Here is a 16,949-nt window from a genome sequence, read left to right on the forward strand (position 1 = left end):
TTTATATTTTTGTTTCTCTTTTTGTGTATTGCCTCACTTATTTCACATTTGGAGCCCTGTCTTGTTTGTGTGTGTGCACACATGTATGTGTGTTTGTGTCTCTGTCCTTCACCTTCTTGCACTAAAATGTATAAAAGCAACACTTCTATCCTCCCTGCCTTTTTTGTTTGGGAATTTTAATTTTGTGTTACTTGTGTGTGTGTGTGTGTCTGGGTATTTTTCATTTACTTTTTTCCTCCAAGGTGTTCATCCTTTGCTCTCTTGATTTTTTTCCTTTGCTTCAGTTTGCCAGACTCCAAATTCCTATGATCAGGCCAATATAAAACTAACTTTAAAAATGTCTATCTCTATCCAGTTGATAACATTGTGTCCTGTAATAAATCAAGGGGCCAGCCAATGCCCTCTCTCTCAGGAGGCCAGTTCGCCTCCATGTGTGTGATAAGCAAGGAATAGAAGATCCTAGAGGTTGTTGGGAGGGAGGAAAGAATCCACAACTCATCAAATATATTTAATGTCAAGAATTTCAACAGTTAATGGATAAAGTCCTCAAACAGAGGGTTTGGCGGTTGCCTGGTGAATGGACTATCATTGTGGTTGAGTCAGCCACCTGTGTTCACCAGCCCTTCTTATTTAATAAGGCAATGAAGGTTAACTGGCTCCTTTCCCCTTTCCCAATTTTGAGAAGTATGAAATATAAAAGCCACCATTTTGAGTAAGATGTCTGCATATTTTGCTTTTTTTCCCCCTCCCTTTCCAATGGTTTAGCATTAAGGGCCCTTCACTTGACTCACTCTTTCCATGGTAACTATACACAATGCTGGCGATGGTGCCCGTTGGCGGTAAGTGAAACCAAAGCACTAGAGAAGAAGCTTTATAAAATGTAATTACAAAACAATTAAGCAAGAAAGAAAAAGTCCATCTGCCATCTCACATTAACACGACAAAATGTGATTTGACTTGTTGCTCCTCTCCCTTCCCCTCCCCCTTTTGTTTTCAATGCTGTGGGTAATGCCGCCTGGACTTTGGATGTACATTGTTTTGTAGCATCTGAGCTGTTTGATACTGACGTCATGGTGACTGTCCCCCTTGCACATCTTACTCAGAGTTACTCAACTCCAGTTTGGCTGGTTTTATTAATGCACTTCCTGCCCCTACTTCCTTTCCTACTTGTCCTCTTTCCCAAACCTCCGTTCAGAGCTGACTGTTCTTCCTTTGCCTTTGATGGCTCTCCTTCCTGCCCTGACTTTCTCTTTTCCCTGCCTTTATATTCTCTTTACCCAAGTCTGTTCCTGTCCTTTCCCCGTTTCCTTTCCCACCCTTTCTCTCTGTTACATGCAGCTATTGGTCTCTTTTGCTGACTGGTGGTCTCTGATTGGTTCTGGCCTTTTTTTTTTTAAGTGCTTGGGTGCATTCTGCTCCAGCAGCTAGTGTAAGCTCTTGCCTCATTCTCATTCCTGTCTGTGAGAGCCTTGCTCTTCACTTTCTCCCTTCTCCCCAAAAGTGATTGTTTTTCCCTTTTATTTGTGTGTGTGTGTGTTTTTAACAGCATGCTCCCAGTCTCATCATTGTTGTATCCCATTCTTTCTTTTTAAATGTGAAATGTTTGTATTATTTGGTGGGTCAAACCAGAGTAAATGGAGTTTCAAGCTCTTTTCCTCACATAGGAATATTACCACTATACAAATCCTAAAAGACATATTAAAGCATTTTTTAAGTTCCTGTTCTACCTAAAATTGGTCTTTTTGTAACATAAATTTATCACTATACAAATTTAGGATTATGTAAGTCCCCAGAGGCAAAATAAGACATTTATATTTTATATATTTGATATTTTTTTCTTTCTTTCTTTCTTTTTTTTCCCAAAACTGGCCTGTCTTATGACCTGGCAGCACAGTATTTAATCAAGTTGTGTGGTGAGGCTTCACCTCCTGGTCGGAGCTTTGAGGCTGGTTCTGCCACTGGGCTGCTTCATCTTTCTTCATCAGCACCATCTCTGTAACACCGTCTTGCCCTGGCACCAACAACGCTTTGAATTATGCCATTCTGTAATGAGGGTGGAGAGTACCATACAACAAGAGACATACGCTTTATTATTTTCAGTTCTTTTAAGTGCCTAATCTAAAGGCCTTCTGAAAACTTGATTCATAAATGGATAGACCACATGGTCTAGAAAATTCACGATGGTTCTGAAGACTGTCAACATGGAAATCTAAGTTCCTATATTTGTTGACTAACTTCAAACAGTAAAATCTTATACAAACATACCAAAAATGCTGAACATTAGAATAGATGAAATTTACAGACTTATTTTCTTATCTTCCTGTAAATCTATGTCCTCCTTTTTATTAAGGAACTACTTCAGAGTTCATGTGAAAACAGTTGTTTCTAATTTACTGTTTTCCCCATATTTTTCTTAATGCAGAGACTTCTCTGTTTAAGAAATCTCCAAGGTACTTATAAATGGATTTTTTCTTTGGAGTACTGGGTGGTATAGTGGCCCTAGTTTTCCATTGGAGACTAAGAAACTGCATTTTACTCTTGTTAGCCTCATTTAATAAACACTTTAATTAAAATATTATACATTAATATTTTATATTGCTATATTATTTAAATCAATGTTCTCTGAAATTTACTTTTTTAATTGAGTACTATGTTATTGGACAAACAATATCATGTTTCTTAATGTGGTCTACTTCCCCCTTGCCCCTTCTATTTTTAGGTGAATAATGCTACAGCACGTGTAATGACCAATAAGAAGATGGTCACACCATATGCAAATGGTAAGAGATTACTAATCATCATCAGAATAATGCCATTTATTCTTGTGAAAATAATGAGCTTTTTATAAACATCAAAGAATCTCTTGATTTCAGTCTTAAGACAGTTTGTTTCATTTACCTAGGAGGGTATTTTGTTTTTTTAGAATTTCACTTTTTTCTTAGAATTAAGCTAATTTTTTAGTTGTTAAGGTGTTCTGGTCTCAGTAAAGTTCATCTGATATACAGTGTGAATGTGTCATTTGAGGTTACCTCTTAACTCAGGTTAGGTCCCACTACAGCACCCTCTTTTTTGGCTGTTGTAGTTCTCTGTAATACATTATTAGGCTTGTCCATAATACCCCTGGATGCCCACCAATTCTCACTTTTACTGCTAATTCCTATTTATTTGAGCATGAGTAGAGTAATTCTTGACACTTAGCTCTCCTTTTTTCTAGAGGTAATAGCCATAGTGTACGTGTGTGTGTGTCTTCTATTTTCTATTCCATGACTGCATGTCATATAGTGAGTGTTACAAATCTTTTTTATTGAGAAGAAATTTTTCTGTGACTATTTTGTCTAACAGAAGAAACTTTTACATCAGTTGTCAAATTTAATCTAGACTCATGTTCTCTAAGTGAGATGGGATATCATTTTAATCTGCTCTGCAGCAGTGGTTTACAAATTGTGCTCTATAGGACCACCTTGGGGGGGGAAGGAAACTGTATGGATTGGGTCCTGCGGCCTCCAGCTCTACTTTAGTCTGAGCAACTCATTCTCTTTTCTATTTTTTTTTATTATTTATTTTATTTTATTTTATTTTATTGTTTTATTGCTTAAAGTATTACAAAGAGTATTACATATGTCTCCTTTTTCCCCGCCCTTGACAATCCCCTGGCCTCCCCTACCCCACAGTGTCTTATGTCCATTGGTTATGCTTATATGCATGCATACAAGTCCTTCGGTTGATCTCTTTTCTATTTTAGAGTTCTGCAAGATTTATCTAGATTATAAAAGGGGGGATTTCTCCCTTGTAAGTGCTTTGTGAAAGTCTGAACCTAACTGCTAGAGTAACAGTATGTTCTGGTAATGTCTTAAACGAAATAGAAGTATATCCCACAAAGTCTTCAATAAATATATTTAACCCAGCTTTTCAAACAGATGACACAAATCAGCATAATTAGCATTTTCCCTACTTATTTTATCAGTGGTATATCATGTGGTACCACCACCTCCCCCTTTACCTCATATTTTCTTCTTTGCACTGCTCTCACAAAAGTGGCAATGTCTGCAACTTGGAGAAAAACCCATTGTGGAGCAAAAAAAATTTTTTTAATGGGAGAGGCAAAGTATGTCAGATTTCCTTTAGATCCTGGGAGGGTGGTGTGGCAGAAAGAGACACTGGAATTCAGAAGATAGAAATTCTACTTCTAGATTGACTCTTCATTTTACTCTGTGACAATGAGCCAATTTCCTATCTTATTCTGTTTTAATCTCTGTAAATTTGCAGTCACAGAATTTTAGCACCAGGAAGCTCTTTAGAAGTCATCAAAATCCAACCCTCTTAGCTTATTATTATTTAGGACATGAAACCAGAGAAATATAATATTTCCTCATTGTCCCACAAGTGGTACCTATCTTGGGTTTTGTGAAGGACAAAATGAATAAACATCTGTGAAAATACATTGTAAATTATACAAAACTGGACATATTCAATATATTATTGACAGCATACCATTATTATAATGTCCATCCATTATATGCATTTAAAGGAAGTACTTAAGTAATAGTGCCATTGGCAGGAAAGAAAAGGGTCATTTTTGAATATTCTAAATCAATATTCAGGCCTAATGGAGCCACATTTTAGAAATCTGCCTCTGTCATGTTAACAGTTGTGACAAGAGTGCTGGGTGCCCTTCTGGTGAATTCTCAGCATTTCAGTTGATGGTGGTTGGAAACACTTATTTGTCTGACATTGCAGAACATTTGTGCTCTTACAATTCCAGTAGGATTTGAACCCAGATTTGGCACAATATTTATGTAGAATAATGAAGGGCAATGTCTATGAGCACATAAAATAATGAATGGGGATTGGATTAATTCAGAATTAATGGGTTTTCTCTTGAATAATGTAGCCATTTAAATCTGATAATTGACCTTTTCTTCTTTTCATTTATAATTTTATAGAGTAACAGTGGCACAATGTTAGGCCCTTAAACTAATATCAAAGAAGTAAACCAAAGAGCTAGTTTTTCAGAAACACAATAGGGCATATTTGAATTCAATAAATATTTATTGATTAAAGTTTTTATGTGTAATTCCAATCTTTAACAGTGGGCATTAGTACACTTTATTTAACACTTGCCATATTCCTATGAATATAAAAAGGGAATGAAGAAATTCAATTGACACCAAACCTAATGTTTGGAAATACTTAAAATTTATAAATGTTTAACCTAATGTTCAGCAGTCTAGTAACTTTTAAAAGTCTGATGAACTTAAATGTATTTATTACAAATTAAAATCTCAGGACATGCATTGAAGTTGGGAATATAGCTTCAATTTTATTATTGAGTGTTTCTCCTTGTTCACTTGGTTAACTCCAATGAAATCCCAATGGTAAATCTCAGTGAAAGGAGATTTCAGTTTACCCAAAATCCTGTCAACATGGTATAATCGAACATGGAATGCAAAGATCCAGGTCAAATTTGAATTCAGTCAAAAGGCACCTTTATATAACAACTAGAGTAATACATAGTGTTAAGACGATACATAAAAAAGTGTGATATAGAATGACACATACTATATTTTGCCTTTTTCCTTTTCCTAAACAAAGAATAGGTTGTTAGGCAATTCTGTAAGAGACACTGTACCAAATGCCAAGATTTGTTTAATTTTCTTTTTCCTTCTCTCATTCCCTTTCCATTTTCCTACCTCCCTCCCAATTTTTTTCTCTCCTTCCTTTTATCCCTTCCCTCTCCCTCTCACCCCCCCCCCCCCGCCCCCGCACATTATCCCATCACAGTCCTACTTGAAGATAATCAGGTGTAGAAATGTCATCGCTCTTTCATATAAACCCCGGTTGGCATTCGAAAGAAAAGTTGAGGATAGACAAAAATAAACCCAGAGATGTCTGAAGCCAACTTGCACATCACTCCGTTTCCCTATATCCTCACGCCGTCTTAAATGCTCACCGTCCTCTCTTCCATTTCAGGTTGGAAATTAAGCCCAGTAGTTGGAGCTGTATATGGCCCCGAGTTATATGCAGGTAGTATTTACATTGATTTTTCTGCGTGTGCTATTTAACTAACAACGACTGTTGTTTTGCAATTCACTGTTCCTTTGTAATCTTTTGTGCATTTTTTAATTTTTTTTAATACAATCAGCATCCAGCTTTCAAGCAGATGTGTCCCTGGGCAACGAAGCGGCAGTGCCCCTATCAGGAAGAGGGGGTATTAACACTTACATTCCTTTAATCAGTAAGTAGCCTATGTTGGCCTGGCATGAATTTTGATTGTTGAGTAAGCAATGATGAGCTAGAAGTTTCCCCCACTCCACACGCCTCCCCCCCCCCCCCGCCAGTATCCTATATAATAAAAGGCTAATATATGCAAATTGACCGAACAGCTGGAAGACTGGTTGCTATGACGCTCACTGACCACCAGGGGGCAGACGCTCAGCGCAGGAGCTGCCCCCTGGCGGTCAGTGCGCTCCCACAGGGAGCGCTGCTCGGCCAGAAGCCGTGTTCACGGCTGGCTAGCGCAGCAATGGTGATGGGAGCCTCTCCTGCTTCCATGGCAGCACTAAGGATGTCTGACTGCTGGTTTAGGCCTGCTCCCCGCCTAAGCTGGCAGTCGGACCTTTCCCCGAGGGCTCCCGGATTGCAAGAGGGCAGGCTGAGGGCCCGCCACCACCACCCCCAGAGTGCACAAATTTTGTGCACCAGGCCTCTAGTAATACATAACTGAAAAGGAGGTGTTCTTAGGAGCGATAATACTGTCACGGTGCCTTGTTCTGCTTAGCCTGTGCTGGAATCCTTCTGACCAAATCATGAAGATTGCCACAGAGTACAAGTAGTTGGAAAGGCGGAGGGGATGAGGGTATGTAAAGAACATTTTAGTATGTACTTGATAATGTAGAAAACAAAAGAAATAAGTACTTGTGGGATATATTATACATATTCTCTACAAGTCAGCTTTGGGCCCTCTGGCAGAGTATCACTTAAAAGCACCCCCAGGATTATTGATTATTCTCAACTGTTGATATCTCAAAGTTACTTTGACTTGAGTCATTTTGCTCCAGCAAGAAGTAGAATTAACAGTTCGGTAGACATGAAATCAATGTCTGCGTGCCTTCCAGAGAGAGCACACTTACAACAGACCTCAGACAATGACTGCCTCTACAGGATACAAGACCACAGGAGAGATGTAGCTTCCCTCTCACCTTCCATTTCTGGATTAAAATATTTTAGATAAAGGAATAAAGTTGACTAATGAGATGAAATACCTGAAGACTATTGTGTGCCTTGGAGTTTCGCACCATGTAAAAACACAAAAGAATATTCCCATGATGAGTAATTTTGATATGCACGTAATAATGTTGGAAGCAAGACTAATAATTGGCCAGTTAAAGAGTTTATATCAGTCCATTTAAACTGCCCTCAGAAATGGAAAGTGTCCTTTCTTACTGTGGTGGTAGCTCTTAGAGCTCCTTGACCTGCTTCTCACCAGCTTGCGTGGTGACGCCAGCGTTGGGAAGGAGCGAAGAAAGGTCACTCAAGATTTATGATCACAGAGGCGTGCTACCGTGAGCTTTTGCATCCTGGGTCTCTTTCCCTTTTCTTTTTCAGAAAAGATGTGGTACATACTTTTTAATCTTTCCTGTAATTGATTCAAAGCAAGTGTGCTTGTACTCCTACTGTTGAATGCAAGTTGACATTTCTGTCATATTTTGGGTCTCCCTTTAGTTCCTGGATTTCCTTACCCAACTGCAGCCACCACGGCGGCCGCTTTCAGAGGAGCCCATCTGAGGGGCAGGGGGCGGACGGTGTATGGTGCAGTGCGAGCGGTACCTCCAACAGCCATTCCCGCCTATCCAGGGTAAGTATTAGATTCCAGAATAAACAGTTGGACAAGAAAATACCATAGTCCTCTTATAACTTCCGGGATGTTGCCGTGCCACATAGTAGAGATTCTATGATTATTTACAAATTAACGAATTAGATGGCAAGAACCAAAATATACCATCATCAGAATATAACAAATATCAATTCATTATTTAAATCTTCATTTTGGCCACCTTAAGCCCTCAAGGTAGTGGCTTAAGACAGTAGCCAGAACCGTCTTGTGTTTACTAGCAATGTGTTGGCATGGAGTTCACTCAGCATCGCACGAATATGGATTAACACTACTGCAGAGAACCAAAATAGGAGTTCAAGATTGTAGTACAAGACTGCCTCTGCTGTGTTCACCCCCTTTCACCACCCTGGGCTGGGGCTGAGGCTGTCACATGTGCCCTCCCTTTTGGTTTCACTGCCTGGGTGGTGAGCAGCAGAGCTAGTTACCCACAATGGATTTGCTTTCTTTGTAGGAAACGGATTAAAAGGTTAATTCAAAGATGAACCAAGTCCAATTGAATCAAGGGAGAAAGGGAGAAGTAGGAAGAATTAAACTACAGTTGGCTTCTGAATGATGGTAAAACAACTAATGTAGCTGAGCATCCTTCACCCTTTGATTTTTGTATGGAGGGTGTCTCATGCAGTGGACTGATTCCATAGCAACAAATAAATCCTTTGTTCTTGAATGGGGAGAAGGAGTGAAGATGGCAGGTTTTGTTTTTAGTTGTTCTCATGTGAGTCTAACATGTATATTTTTATAGTGGACTTTTTATAGGGTAGTTGCATCAAGGACTTTCCTTCCTCAGAGATGTGACATTTGTGTTCTTCACCTTTTCTCTGCCTGTGATAGCTTTTTCCATATTCTTACGGAGGAATAAATATAGTGGCAGAGGACCCTGTTCATTGCTACTTAGTTAAAATTTAAGGGAAAGAGCCTCCTTTGTAGGTCCTTTTCTTATGGCAAAATTGGCTTTCAGGTGTGCTAATTTGGCATTCATTCATAGACCAAATGGACATGCCATTAGGGGTCCTCCGTTCCACAAAGTTAGAACATGTTTATTAGATAAGAGAAGTATGCATGTTGAAGTGAGCAGGCTCCAAAGCCACTAGAAGGGAACTGCTTTAGAAACAAACTTTTGTTTGCAGTGTGTAGGTGTTTAAATCCCATGCATTCCATCATCTCCATCTTCTGCCATTACTTTTAATTTTATCCCTTTTTCCCCACCTCTCAACTTGACCTTTGACCTTCAACCTCTGACATCTCTTTTTAAAGAAGTAAATAAAGATGCAGTATTGTTTCACCAAGAAATATTTAATTAAAACACAAAAACAAACCTTTTGGAAGCTCTACACACTAGGAAAATTGTTCATGAAGTGTCTTCCAGTCCAAGAGAGTTGACCGTCATGGTCACAAAGAGATTCTGCTCAACAGAAACATGGGACTTCTTTATTTTGTGATATTCCTGAGTTACTTTATAAAGTGGTTCAATTCACTCCTGTTCGATGTAGGTCATTTCAGTCTATTGGCCAAACTTGAGAACCAATTCTCTACCAAGTCTGTGTCAGGTATATATTTGATCAAAGATATTTTATCTTTATGTCTAATCACATCAATTTCTGTGCATTACATTGAACACTAATGTCCCATGTTTTCTTTTTTATTAACTAAACCACCTATTTACATGGAAGATGGCAAGGAATAAGTCCAGTATTTTATGGGGAATGGCCTAAAATTGCTTCTCAGCTTGGTAAACTAATTTCATCATTAATCATTGTGTTCTAGCCTCCTGTAGCATTTGATACAGGGACTATTGGAATTCTCCTAGAATTTAACTGAATATTCCTAGTAAGTGACACAACTTAGTGTAAAATTTATTCATGTTTTTCATGCCACCACTCTTCTCTGTAGAAGAAATGTTTTTCAATCTTTGCCTGTCTCCCCATACTGAAATAGTTGAAGGTTAACTAATCACCACTTGGCATCTATGCTTTGCATTTTATTAGAATTCTCATTATGAACAAGTCTCCGTTTTACAAAAGTGCAGTTGAGAGGCAGATTGCTCTCTAACACCATTCTTTAGCTGCAGTTGGAGACTCTAAAAATGGATAAAACTTAGTTCAGTGAACATCACAGATGAGTTCAACTTGCCTGTTGTGTAAGACAAAGGCACAGCATATGTGGGGCATTGCAGAATGTCACCCTGCTGTCCTGTAAACAACAAAATGTTACTGAACGCAGAATCAGAAACTTTCCTGCTACCTATACGGAGGAAGTGATTTCATGTTCAAGTTAAAAATATGATGTGATGATTTTACTTGCTGACTTGTTTATTGTAACAGAGAAGGTAGCAGTGAAATTTTCCCATTTGTTTAGTTGAATACACAATAAACACCTAATTTAAAATAGACAAATCTTGATTTAACAAATATGAAGAAGAAAGCCTTCTCTTTTAGCTCTACCACTATTCTATGTCTCTTGGTCCCAAAGTAATGTTTTGCACAAATGCACAAAATACCTCAAAAGGTTTGAAATCTGTATTTTTAATGTTGCTTAGGATTAAAACAAGAAGAGAGCCATTGTTTGTTTGATACAAATTAATTTTCTAAACAGGAAAATAAACCCTTCTACTCCTAACCAGCTACCTTTTCAGTTTTATTCTTTTAAATAAAACAGGTCATGCCCAGAACTTCAGTTAACAATTGTATTTTTCAGAATTCCATGAGTATTCGTATGGTCAAAAAAGAACCCTTAAAATCTTCTAGTTACTCCTTCCCACTCTGGATTATATTGTTACTATCTGGGATCCCCACTGCACCTTTCAATTCTTGGACCTTGGACCAATCACCTTAACCTTTATTAGCTCATTATCTCTGCTTGTGAAAGCAATGCATTGTGGGTATTTTTGGTTGTGTTTTTTTGTTTTGGTTTTTTTTTTTTTTTAATTACATTTCTCTGTTTACTTTGGTCAGAATTGATTGACTTGTTTTTCTGAGGTGTTGCATTGGTTCTTAAAATGCTGAATAATAATACTTTGCATGCTTGTGTGATCAGCCAAATCTTATCGCATGTCTAATGTGCAGGGTAAAAAGCAGGTGATGTATGGATATCAGAAAAAATTTACATATTACTACAAAAATAAAACAAGATACTAAGCATAATTTTGAAATATACTTTAGCCTAGGTCTCACCTTAATGGAATTCTTTGGGTTCATTTTTTTCATGTTAAACCCCTCTCTTCATGCTAGCCCCCATACCCCCACCCATCCACCTATACACACACACACACACCTTTTGACACTCTTTAAAGAAAAACTTTCTCCTAGGGCAAGCTTATTAGAAACAAAAAACACTCCAGATATGAAAAGTTGATATTTCCAATCCAGCAGATTTTCAATAGATGTTTTAGGCCCCCTGGGAATACTCTTTCTTGTTTTTATCTTACTTTTAATTAGCAGACATCCAGGTGGTTCATTCCAAGCCTGCATTCCTTTCCTCCTCGCATGTCCTGGAGCTGAGTAACGTGCGTGCACTTTCTTGTGTCCTCACTGACTGGCCTTGGCCTGAGCCCAGGTCGTGTATTCATACATCACCTGCCCATGTAAAGCGCATGTGCATGCTGCCGTCCTCAATAACCGGAATGTGTTTCTGTTCTTTTGTTTTTTTGTTTTTGTTTTTGTGTGGATTTTCTGCAGTGTGGTTTACCAGGACGGATTTTACGGTGCTGACCTCTATGTAAGTACACACACTGGGGCCTTCTCGACCCCACCCCCTGACAAGCCAGCCTTTTTTTTCTGTTTCTTTGGTTTGGTTTGTTTGGTTTTTTAAAAAAATATCATTTATTTAGTTTTTGTTTTCTTTTTCCTTGTGGATATATATATTTATATATTTAAGAATGCAAGCATGCTTCTCTGCCACTGCGCTTTCCCCTGGGTGCCAAACTAAGCCTTTGGGTTTCCTGATCATTGCTGGAGTCAGTCTACTGGACATATTCTTTTCCCTTCCCTCTTCCCACAGATGGTCTATGGATCACGAACATATTTGCGAGATGATCAGCAGGTTTAAAGTCTTTTATTACTGTCGTATCATGTGCATACATAAATGACAGGACAGCTTAGCCTTCAACCAGCTCTTTTCCTTTTCTGCTTTTCTTCTCATTTCACATCCCTCTTTAGATCATTAGAGCTTTGATTTATGTAGATGGCAGTGAGCTTTCTGAATTGGTCTTTTCCTGTTTTACATACTGTGAGAGAGCACTAACGTGTGAAAGCAAAATAAGAAACTGATGCCAGTGAAGAGTGGGTGGAAAGGAGAGGAAACCAGTATTCACTTGCCTAAGGCCCTTCTATTTTAGAAGGTTTGCAACTGGTAGGTCTCTTTTCTTAAGGGCCATCTAGAGGGAAACAAGTGGCAGAATTAGCAACCTAGATTTCTCTTACAAACATTGGACTATCATACATGATTTGATGATTCTGCCAGCCATGTTAACATGTAACCCAGTACTTAGTCTGTCTAGCTATAGCTAACGTTCTGATTGGTTTGTTGCATATTATTTAAAATATGAACAAAGTGATCTGACGAAGAGTCAAAGTTTGTGAGTTTTGAAGTCTTTTACAGGGACCTCCCCAAATGACCTTTTTCTGAATGCAAGCTTGGTCTAACCACCAAATCACTAAGAAACAATTTTGTAAGGTAAACTTGTCACCATGAAATTATTTCTTGGACCTAGGTTATAATTGTCTGGAAATGCTGTCTCCACCCTTACGTCCCAAAATCACTAAGAATGCCTTTTTAGTGAACTAATTTTCACAATCTGCCAAGATTCTCTGGCAATCTAAAAATGTTTGTGCACTTTCAGAATGCATGTAGAGGCTCTGTGTAGCCGGAAGTAGAGCTAGGGTGGAAAGGTCCTACGTGGTACTGTAAGTGACTTTTTCACCTGTCCTGTGTAGAGTAGACCTTCAGAGTATTCTTTAATTTGAGAAATGCTTCAAGGAACCTTACCCATGTTTCGGGCCCAACCCTCTCACTTCAATGATATGTCTCTCAGAGATTGTGACTCACCCTAGATTACATATGTTATTGTATAACCAAGCACAAAACCCACCTAATCCATATTTCATTACCTCTCAGTATTTAATCAAAATTCACCTATTTCCTCAGATGATTTTCAAGAGGTATGGAAAGGTATGTTCTTTCCTGTGCTGACAGCGAAACTTAAGGATTAGGGAAATATTTTCTAGTTTTACACCAAATGACACTTTTCTATATGTACACATTTTACATACGACCTTAGCATGTACATTCTCCCATTTACATTAGTGTCCATATTCTCATGAAACTCATCTTTATGTTATTAAAGTTGTTTTCTTGAAATCTATTCTATTAGAGCACACTTTTCCTTATGAATTATTTAAGTCAAGTTTTTTTCCCCCCTCTCTAATATGGTCCATATTTGGGGATTTTTTAAGTATGGTCTACTTCCACCTTGTTAAGTCAATCAACCAAAATTATTTGTTGACAATTCTCTCATTTCCTTAGTTCACAGTATGCGATTTCATTAAGAGAGAGATGATGTTTCTATAGTTGAGAAAATACCCTTGAGTTTTGTTTATCTACTTGCTGGATTACCGTATCAAGCTAAACAGAAGTAATCCAGTGACCTTACCAAAATATTTTTTTGACCCGTGGCCTCTTGTTGATGAAAAGAGTTCGTAGTAATTACCATTTTTACTTCCTATCTTCAAGCAGTTACTTGGAGGAAAAAGTTGGTCACTGAGGCTGAAATCATATCCCAATCCACTAGTGAAAAATAAGAATACTTTATGAGGTAACTGTTGAGTGAGGTATAATATAACTCTAGCTTTTAGAACTTCATATTCCCTATTCCATATGTGAGGGAGCAAAGGATGTGTCTTAAAAACACACACACAGGAAAGCCCTATCGTTTTACCTTGAGTTTGTTCTGCTTCTCTCTGTGCGTTTTCCATCTGTGGAAATCTACCGAGGTATGGTTAGTTCTTGTTTCCTCAGAGGGCAGGCTAGAAATAGAAAGAGTGGAGGGTTTAGCTAATTAGAACAGGCTTTGAACTTGAGAGATGACATGAATGAAAAGAGTATAAGTTGCTGCTTTTGTTCTGTTGTAGTAATTTAGGCTATTAATTGTGGAGGTTTTTAAAATCTCTTTTCTCTGATCTCCTAGGCTGAAATCCTTGCTAGTCACTTTCTTCCTTTCTGTGTCTTTTATGCACTTTCTTCTCTGGAGAACTGATGTAGCGATTGTGCCTGTAATTTATAAAGTGATCCCCCCATAGACCCATGGGGTAAGCACATAGATTATGTGTCCATCCACCCCCCCCCCCCCCACCTTCCTTTTTTGACCAGTAGAAAAGGCATGGTTCACCCTACTTCACTTAAGTGGGTAACAAACTGCTCCTTAATTGTCACCCTGTGAAAAGCATGCTTGCATCCAAAGGAAAGAAAAGGCTGGTGGGCCCCTTAGCGGGCTTTTTGTATGATTGTTTTTCCTTCCACAGCTGTGTTTTTTGAACTGCTCTTCCTGTGTTCTGTTATAGAATAGTCTTACAGGAACCAATCATTAGCGCTAAAATACCTCAGGTAGGAGTGCCAGTGTGACCTGCCAATCAATCAGATGTGGATTGCAGTGAAAAAAAATTGAATTATACTAACCATTCCAGCTCCACGTTAGAGATGGGAACAGAGGCTTTTTTGGACAATCAAGACTTGTGAGCGTGTGATCTAAGCCCTGCTACCTCAGCAGTGCACACAGTCAAGTTCATACATGATGGCACTACCTCCAAAATTAAGTGCCCCTGTCCCGTTGCCACATATCCGCCCCGGGCATGTTAGTGCACTGTCCCATCACTGCCACCTTTTTTAGTCTGTCAATCACATTGAACATGTGCTTAAATGGGCTTTTCTATTTGGAGGTCTTAGCAGGTGGGGACATTTTCTTACTACTCTGAAAGAAATGAGAGAAGGGAGGAAGTAGAATCTGTCCAAAGAGGACTCCTGAATCCCAGATTGGGCCCTGTAGTAGAATCATAGTGGTAATTGGACTGTGCTACTACATACGGTAGAAGTTGCCTTTAAAATCTAGACATATTGGGACTCTAAAATTGAAACATGTATTTCCCTTCCACTTTCCTTTCATCTTAAAACAACTCAGTGAGTTCATTTGGATACTAATGCACTGTTAGAAGGTTTGCCGCTGATAGCTGGATGCTAGGATAGCTTTATACAATTCAGTTCATTTATGTAGCATCAGCAAGAGCTTGGAAATGAACAACATTGGGGAGATGTGGAATAGCAGTGTTTGAGAGATATAATTCATTAAAGATGATCTCTCTAAAAAGGAATAAGTGAGAGATAACAAGCTGATCTTAACAATTATAAATTTTTATACTCACGTCTGTGTTACTCACTTTCAATCAAAGGTGCCATGTTGCCCCATAAGAACTCTGTCTCCTAGGAGGCCCTCACACGAGAGCAGTCTAGAGCAGCGGTTCTCAGCTGAAGTGGGGCAGAGGTGAGGGAAGGGAGGGTAGAAGTGTGTAGGGCGAACAACATGAGTCACAGAGGCACAGCACTCAGCCCAAGCCAGCCTCTCTCTGCTGCGGTGATTTTCAGCACCGCACCCGCCGTTCCCCACACACCCACACACCCCTCTTGCTGTATCAACCTGCACCACATACAGGGAACAAGCTCTCATTCTGTCTGCTGGTCTTGAAGTACACACCCTCCTCCTCAGTGTCACATAACGTCATTGTCTTCCAGGTAGAACGAAGGTGTCTTGACATCACATGCTCACCAAAGTCCTGTTTTAATGTAAACCTAAAACAAATATAATACAGTTAGAGGCTAGGTTAAAATCAAGACGGGGGAAAGTCTGCCAGAGTGAGATTAAGCTAATAGAATTAGTGGCAGCCGGAGGTCAGGTGCAGGAGGGGTGATATGTAGAGCCCTTCCATTTTGGTCTAGTTGAAAGCCCAGCTGCAGAGAGTCATGTGGTCAGTGTGGCAACGTCATACAGTTCATTAGATGATGAATTAAATTAGATTGAGTGCAGTAGAAAATCCCTGGGAGGTGACTTTGAGTCATGGAAAACAGACTTTAACAACAACAAAAGGATCTTAAAGGTAACAGCATTTTCCTTTGAAGAAGCTGGAATTTGAAAGCAGAGACATGTTATGGCTATGCGTAATGATACAATGCTTAAGCAGGAGATATTTTAGAAGAGCACTGTGGATCAGAATGGATGGGTGTTGACAGAGGGCAAGCTACCCGAGAGTGCTGCCGGCCAGGACTGAGTCACATTGCCAGGTCAAGAAGGTTGACTAGGCGGGTGAGGTAGCACTGGGCCGCCCCATTGGGAGCACGAGGAGTCATGCAGAGTGAATTGCAGAAGAATCAGAAAGTCATTATGTGTAAAGGGGCGTGTATATTTGGATCAGGCGTAGCCATGCCAAATTTATGCAGCGATCAGGGTTCCAAAGCTGTCCGTGTGTGCCCTCCTACATTAGGGTGTGCTGTGGCCATGCTAATCCCCATTTTTTGTTTTATTTCAAATCACACACAGATAGAATCTGCAAACTGCTTCAGATCAAACAGGTCTGATTGTGTGTAAATACATATGTCCTTTTTAATTTTTATTATTAATGGTTGCTTCAGTTTTGCATCAGTGCATGGTTAAAAGCAATACACATCAGCTATTTCATGACTTCATATCTCCAAATGAATTATTTCTCCTCTTTTTTTGTTTGTTTGTTTGTGCAGTCAGCTGAAGAAATGTTAACATCTCACTCTAAATCTCTCAGTGGAGTCTCTGTTCCCTTCTCTGATATAACAGATGGGTTACTGCTTGTTATAATTATTAACATTGTGGTGTGGGCCAGGGCTAGGGTGGGCAAGATTTCCTTTTTCTTTGGGCTGGGGAGGGGCCAGTCGTTAGGGTCTGGAATGTTAACTCAAGTGGTGACTGACTGTTTCCGTAATACCAGGTCGTTGTGGCTGCACGCTCTAGTAATTGAGGCTGTACTTCACCGAGCTTGTGGTAGCC

At 39.2% G+C, this 16,949-nt stretch overlaps 1 protein-coding gene and 1 long non-coding RNA gene across 21 annotated transcripts in view; one reads left to right on the forward strand and one right to left on the reverse strand.

Moving 5' to 3' along the window:
• RBFOX2 (RNA binding fox-1 homolog 2) overlaps positions 1-16,949 on the forward strand; it is a 135,333-nt gene that overhangs the window by 106,590 nt on the left and 11,794 nt on the right. For 6 of the 17 annotated variants that reach the window (XM_023757214.1, XM_023757219.1, XM_023757208.1 and 3 more), the window contains 5 exons: positions 2,720-2,780; positions 5,971-6,024; positions 6,143-6,235; positions 7,711-7,855; positions 11,566-11,605. In XM_023757214.1, coding sequence (XP_023612982.1) covers positions 2,720-2,780; positions 5,971-6,024; positions 6,143-6,235; positions 7,711-7,855; positions 11,566-11,605 — 393 coding nt within the window. Of the gene's footprint in view, positions 1-2,719; positions 2,781-5,970; positions 6,025-6,142; positions 6,236-7,710; positions 7,856-8,345; positions 8,450-11,565; positions 11,606-16,949 lie in introns of all 17 variants that reach the window. The other 11 variants (XM_023757220.1, XM_023757210.1, XM_023757211.1 and 8 more) reach the window with 6 other exon arrangements.
• On the reverse strand, positions 11,923-15,647 carry LOC106697802. 4 transcript variants are annotated; one of them, XR_002830202.1, is made up of 4 exons: positions 15,301-15,647; positions 13,824-13,911; positions 13,539-13,672; positions 11,923-12,263 (listed from the first exon to the last, which is right to left on the reverse strand). It is a non-coding gene; the product is annotated as an uncharacterized LOC106697802 (long non-coding RNA). The 4 variants fall into 4 exon arrangements; XR_002830204.1 differs by lacking the exon at positions 11,923-12,263 and adding an exon at positions 13,025-13,086; XR_002830203.1 differs by lacking the exon at positions 13,539-13,672 and having other exon boundaries at positions 15,316-15,647.

The sequence above is a fragment of the Myotis lucifugus genome, unplaced genomic scaffold, assembly GCF_000147115.1.
Source record: "Myotis lucifugus unplaced genomic scaffold, Myoluc2.0 scaffold_103, whole genome shotgun sequence".
NCBI classification, from domain to species: Eukaryota; Metazoa; Chordata; class Mammalia; order Chiroptera; family Vespertilionidae; genus Myotis; species Myotis lucifugus.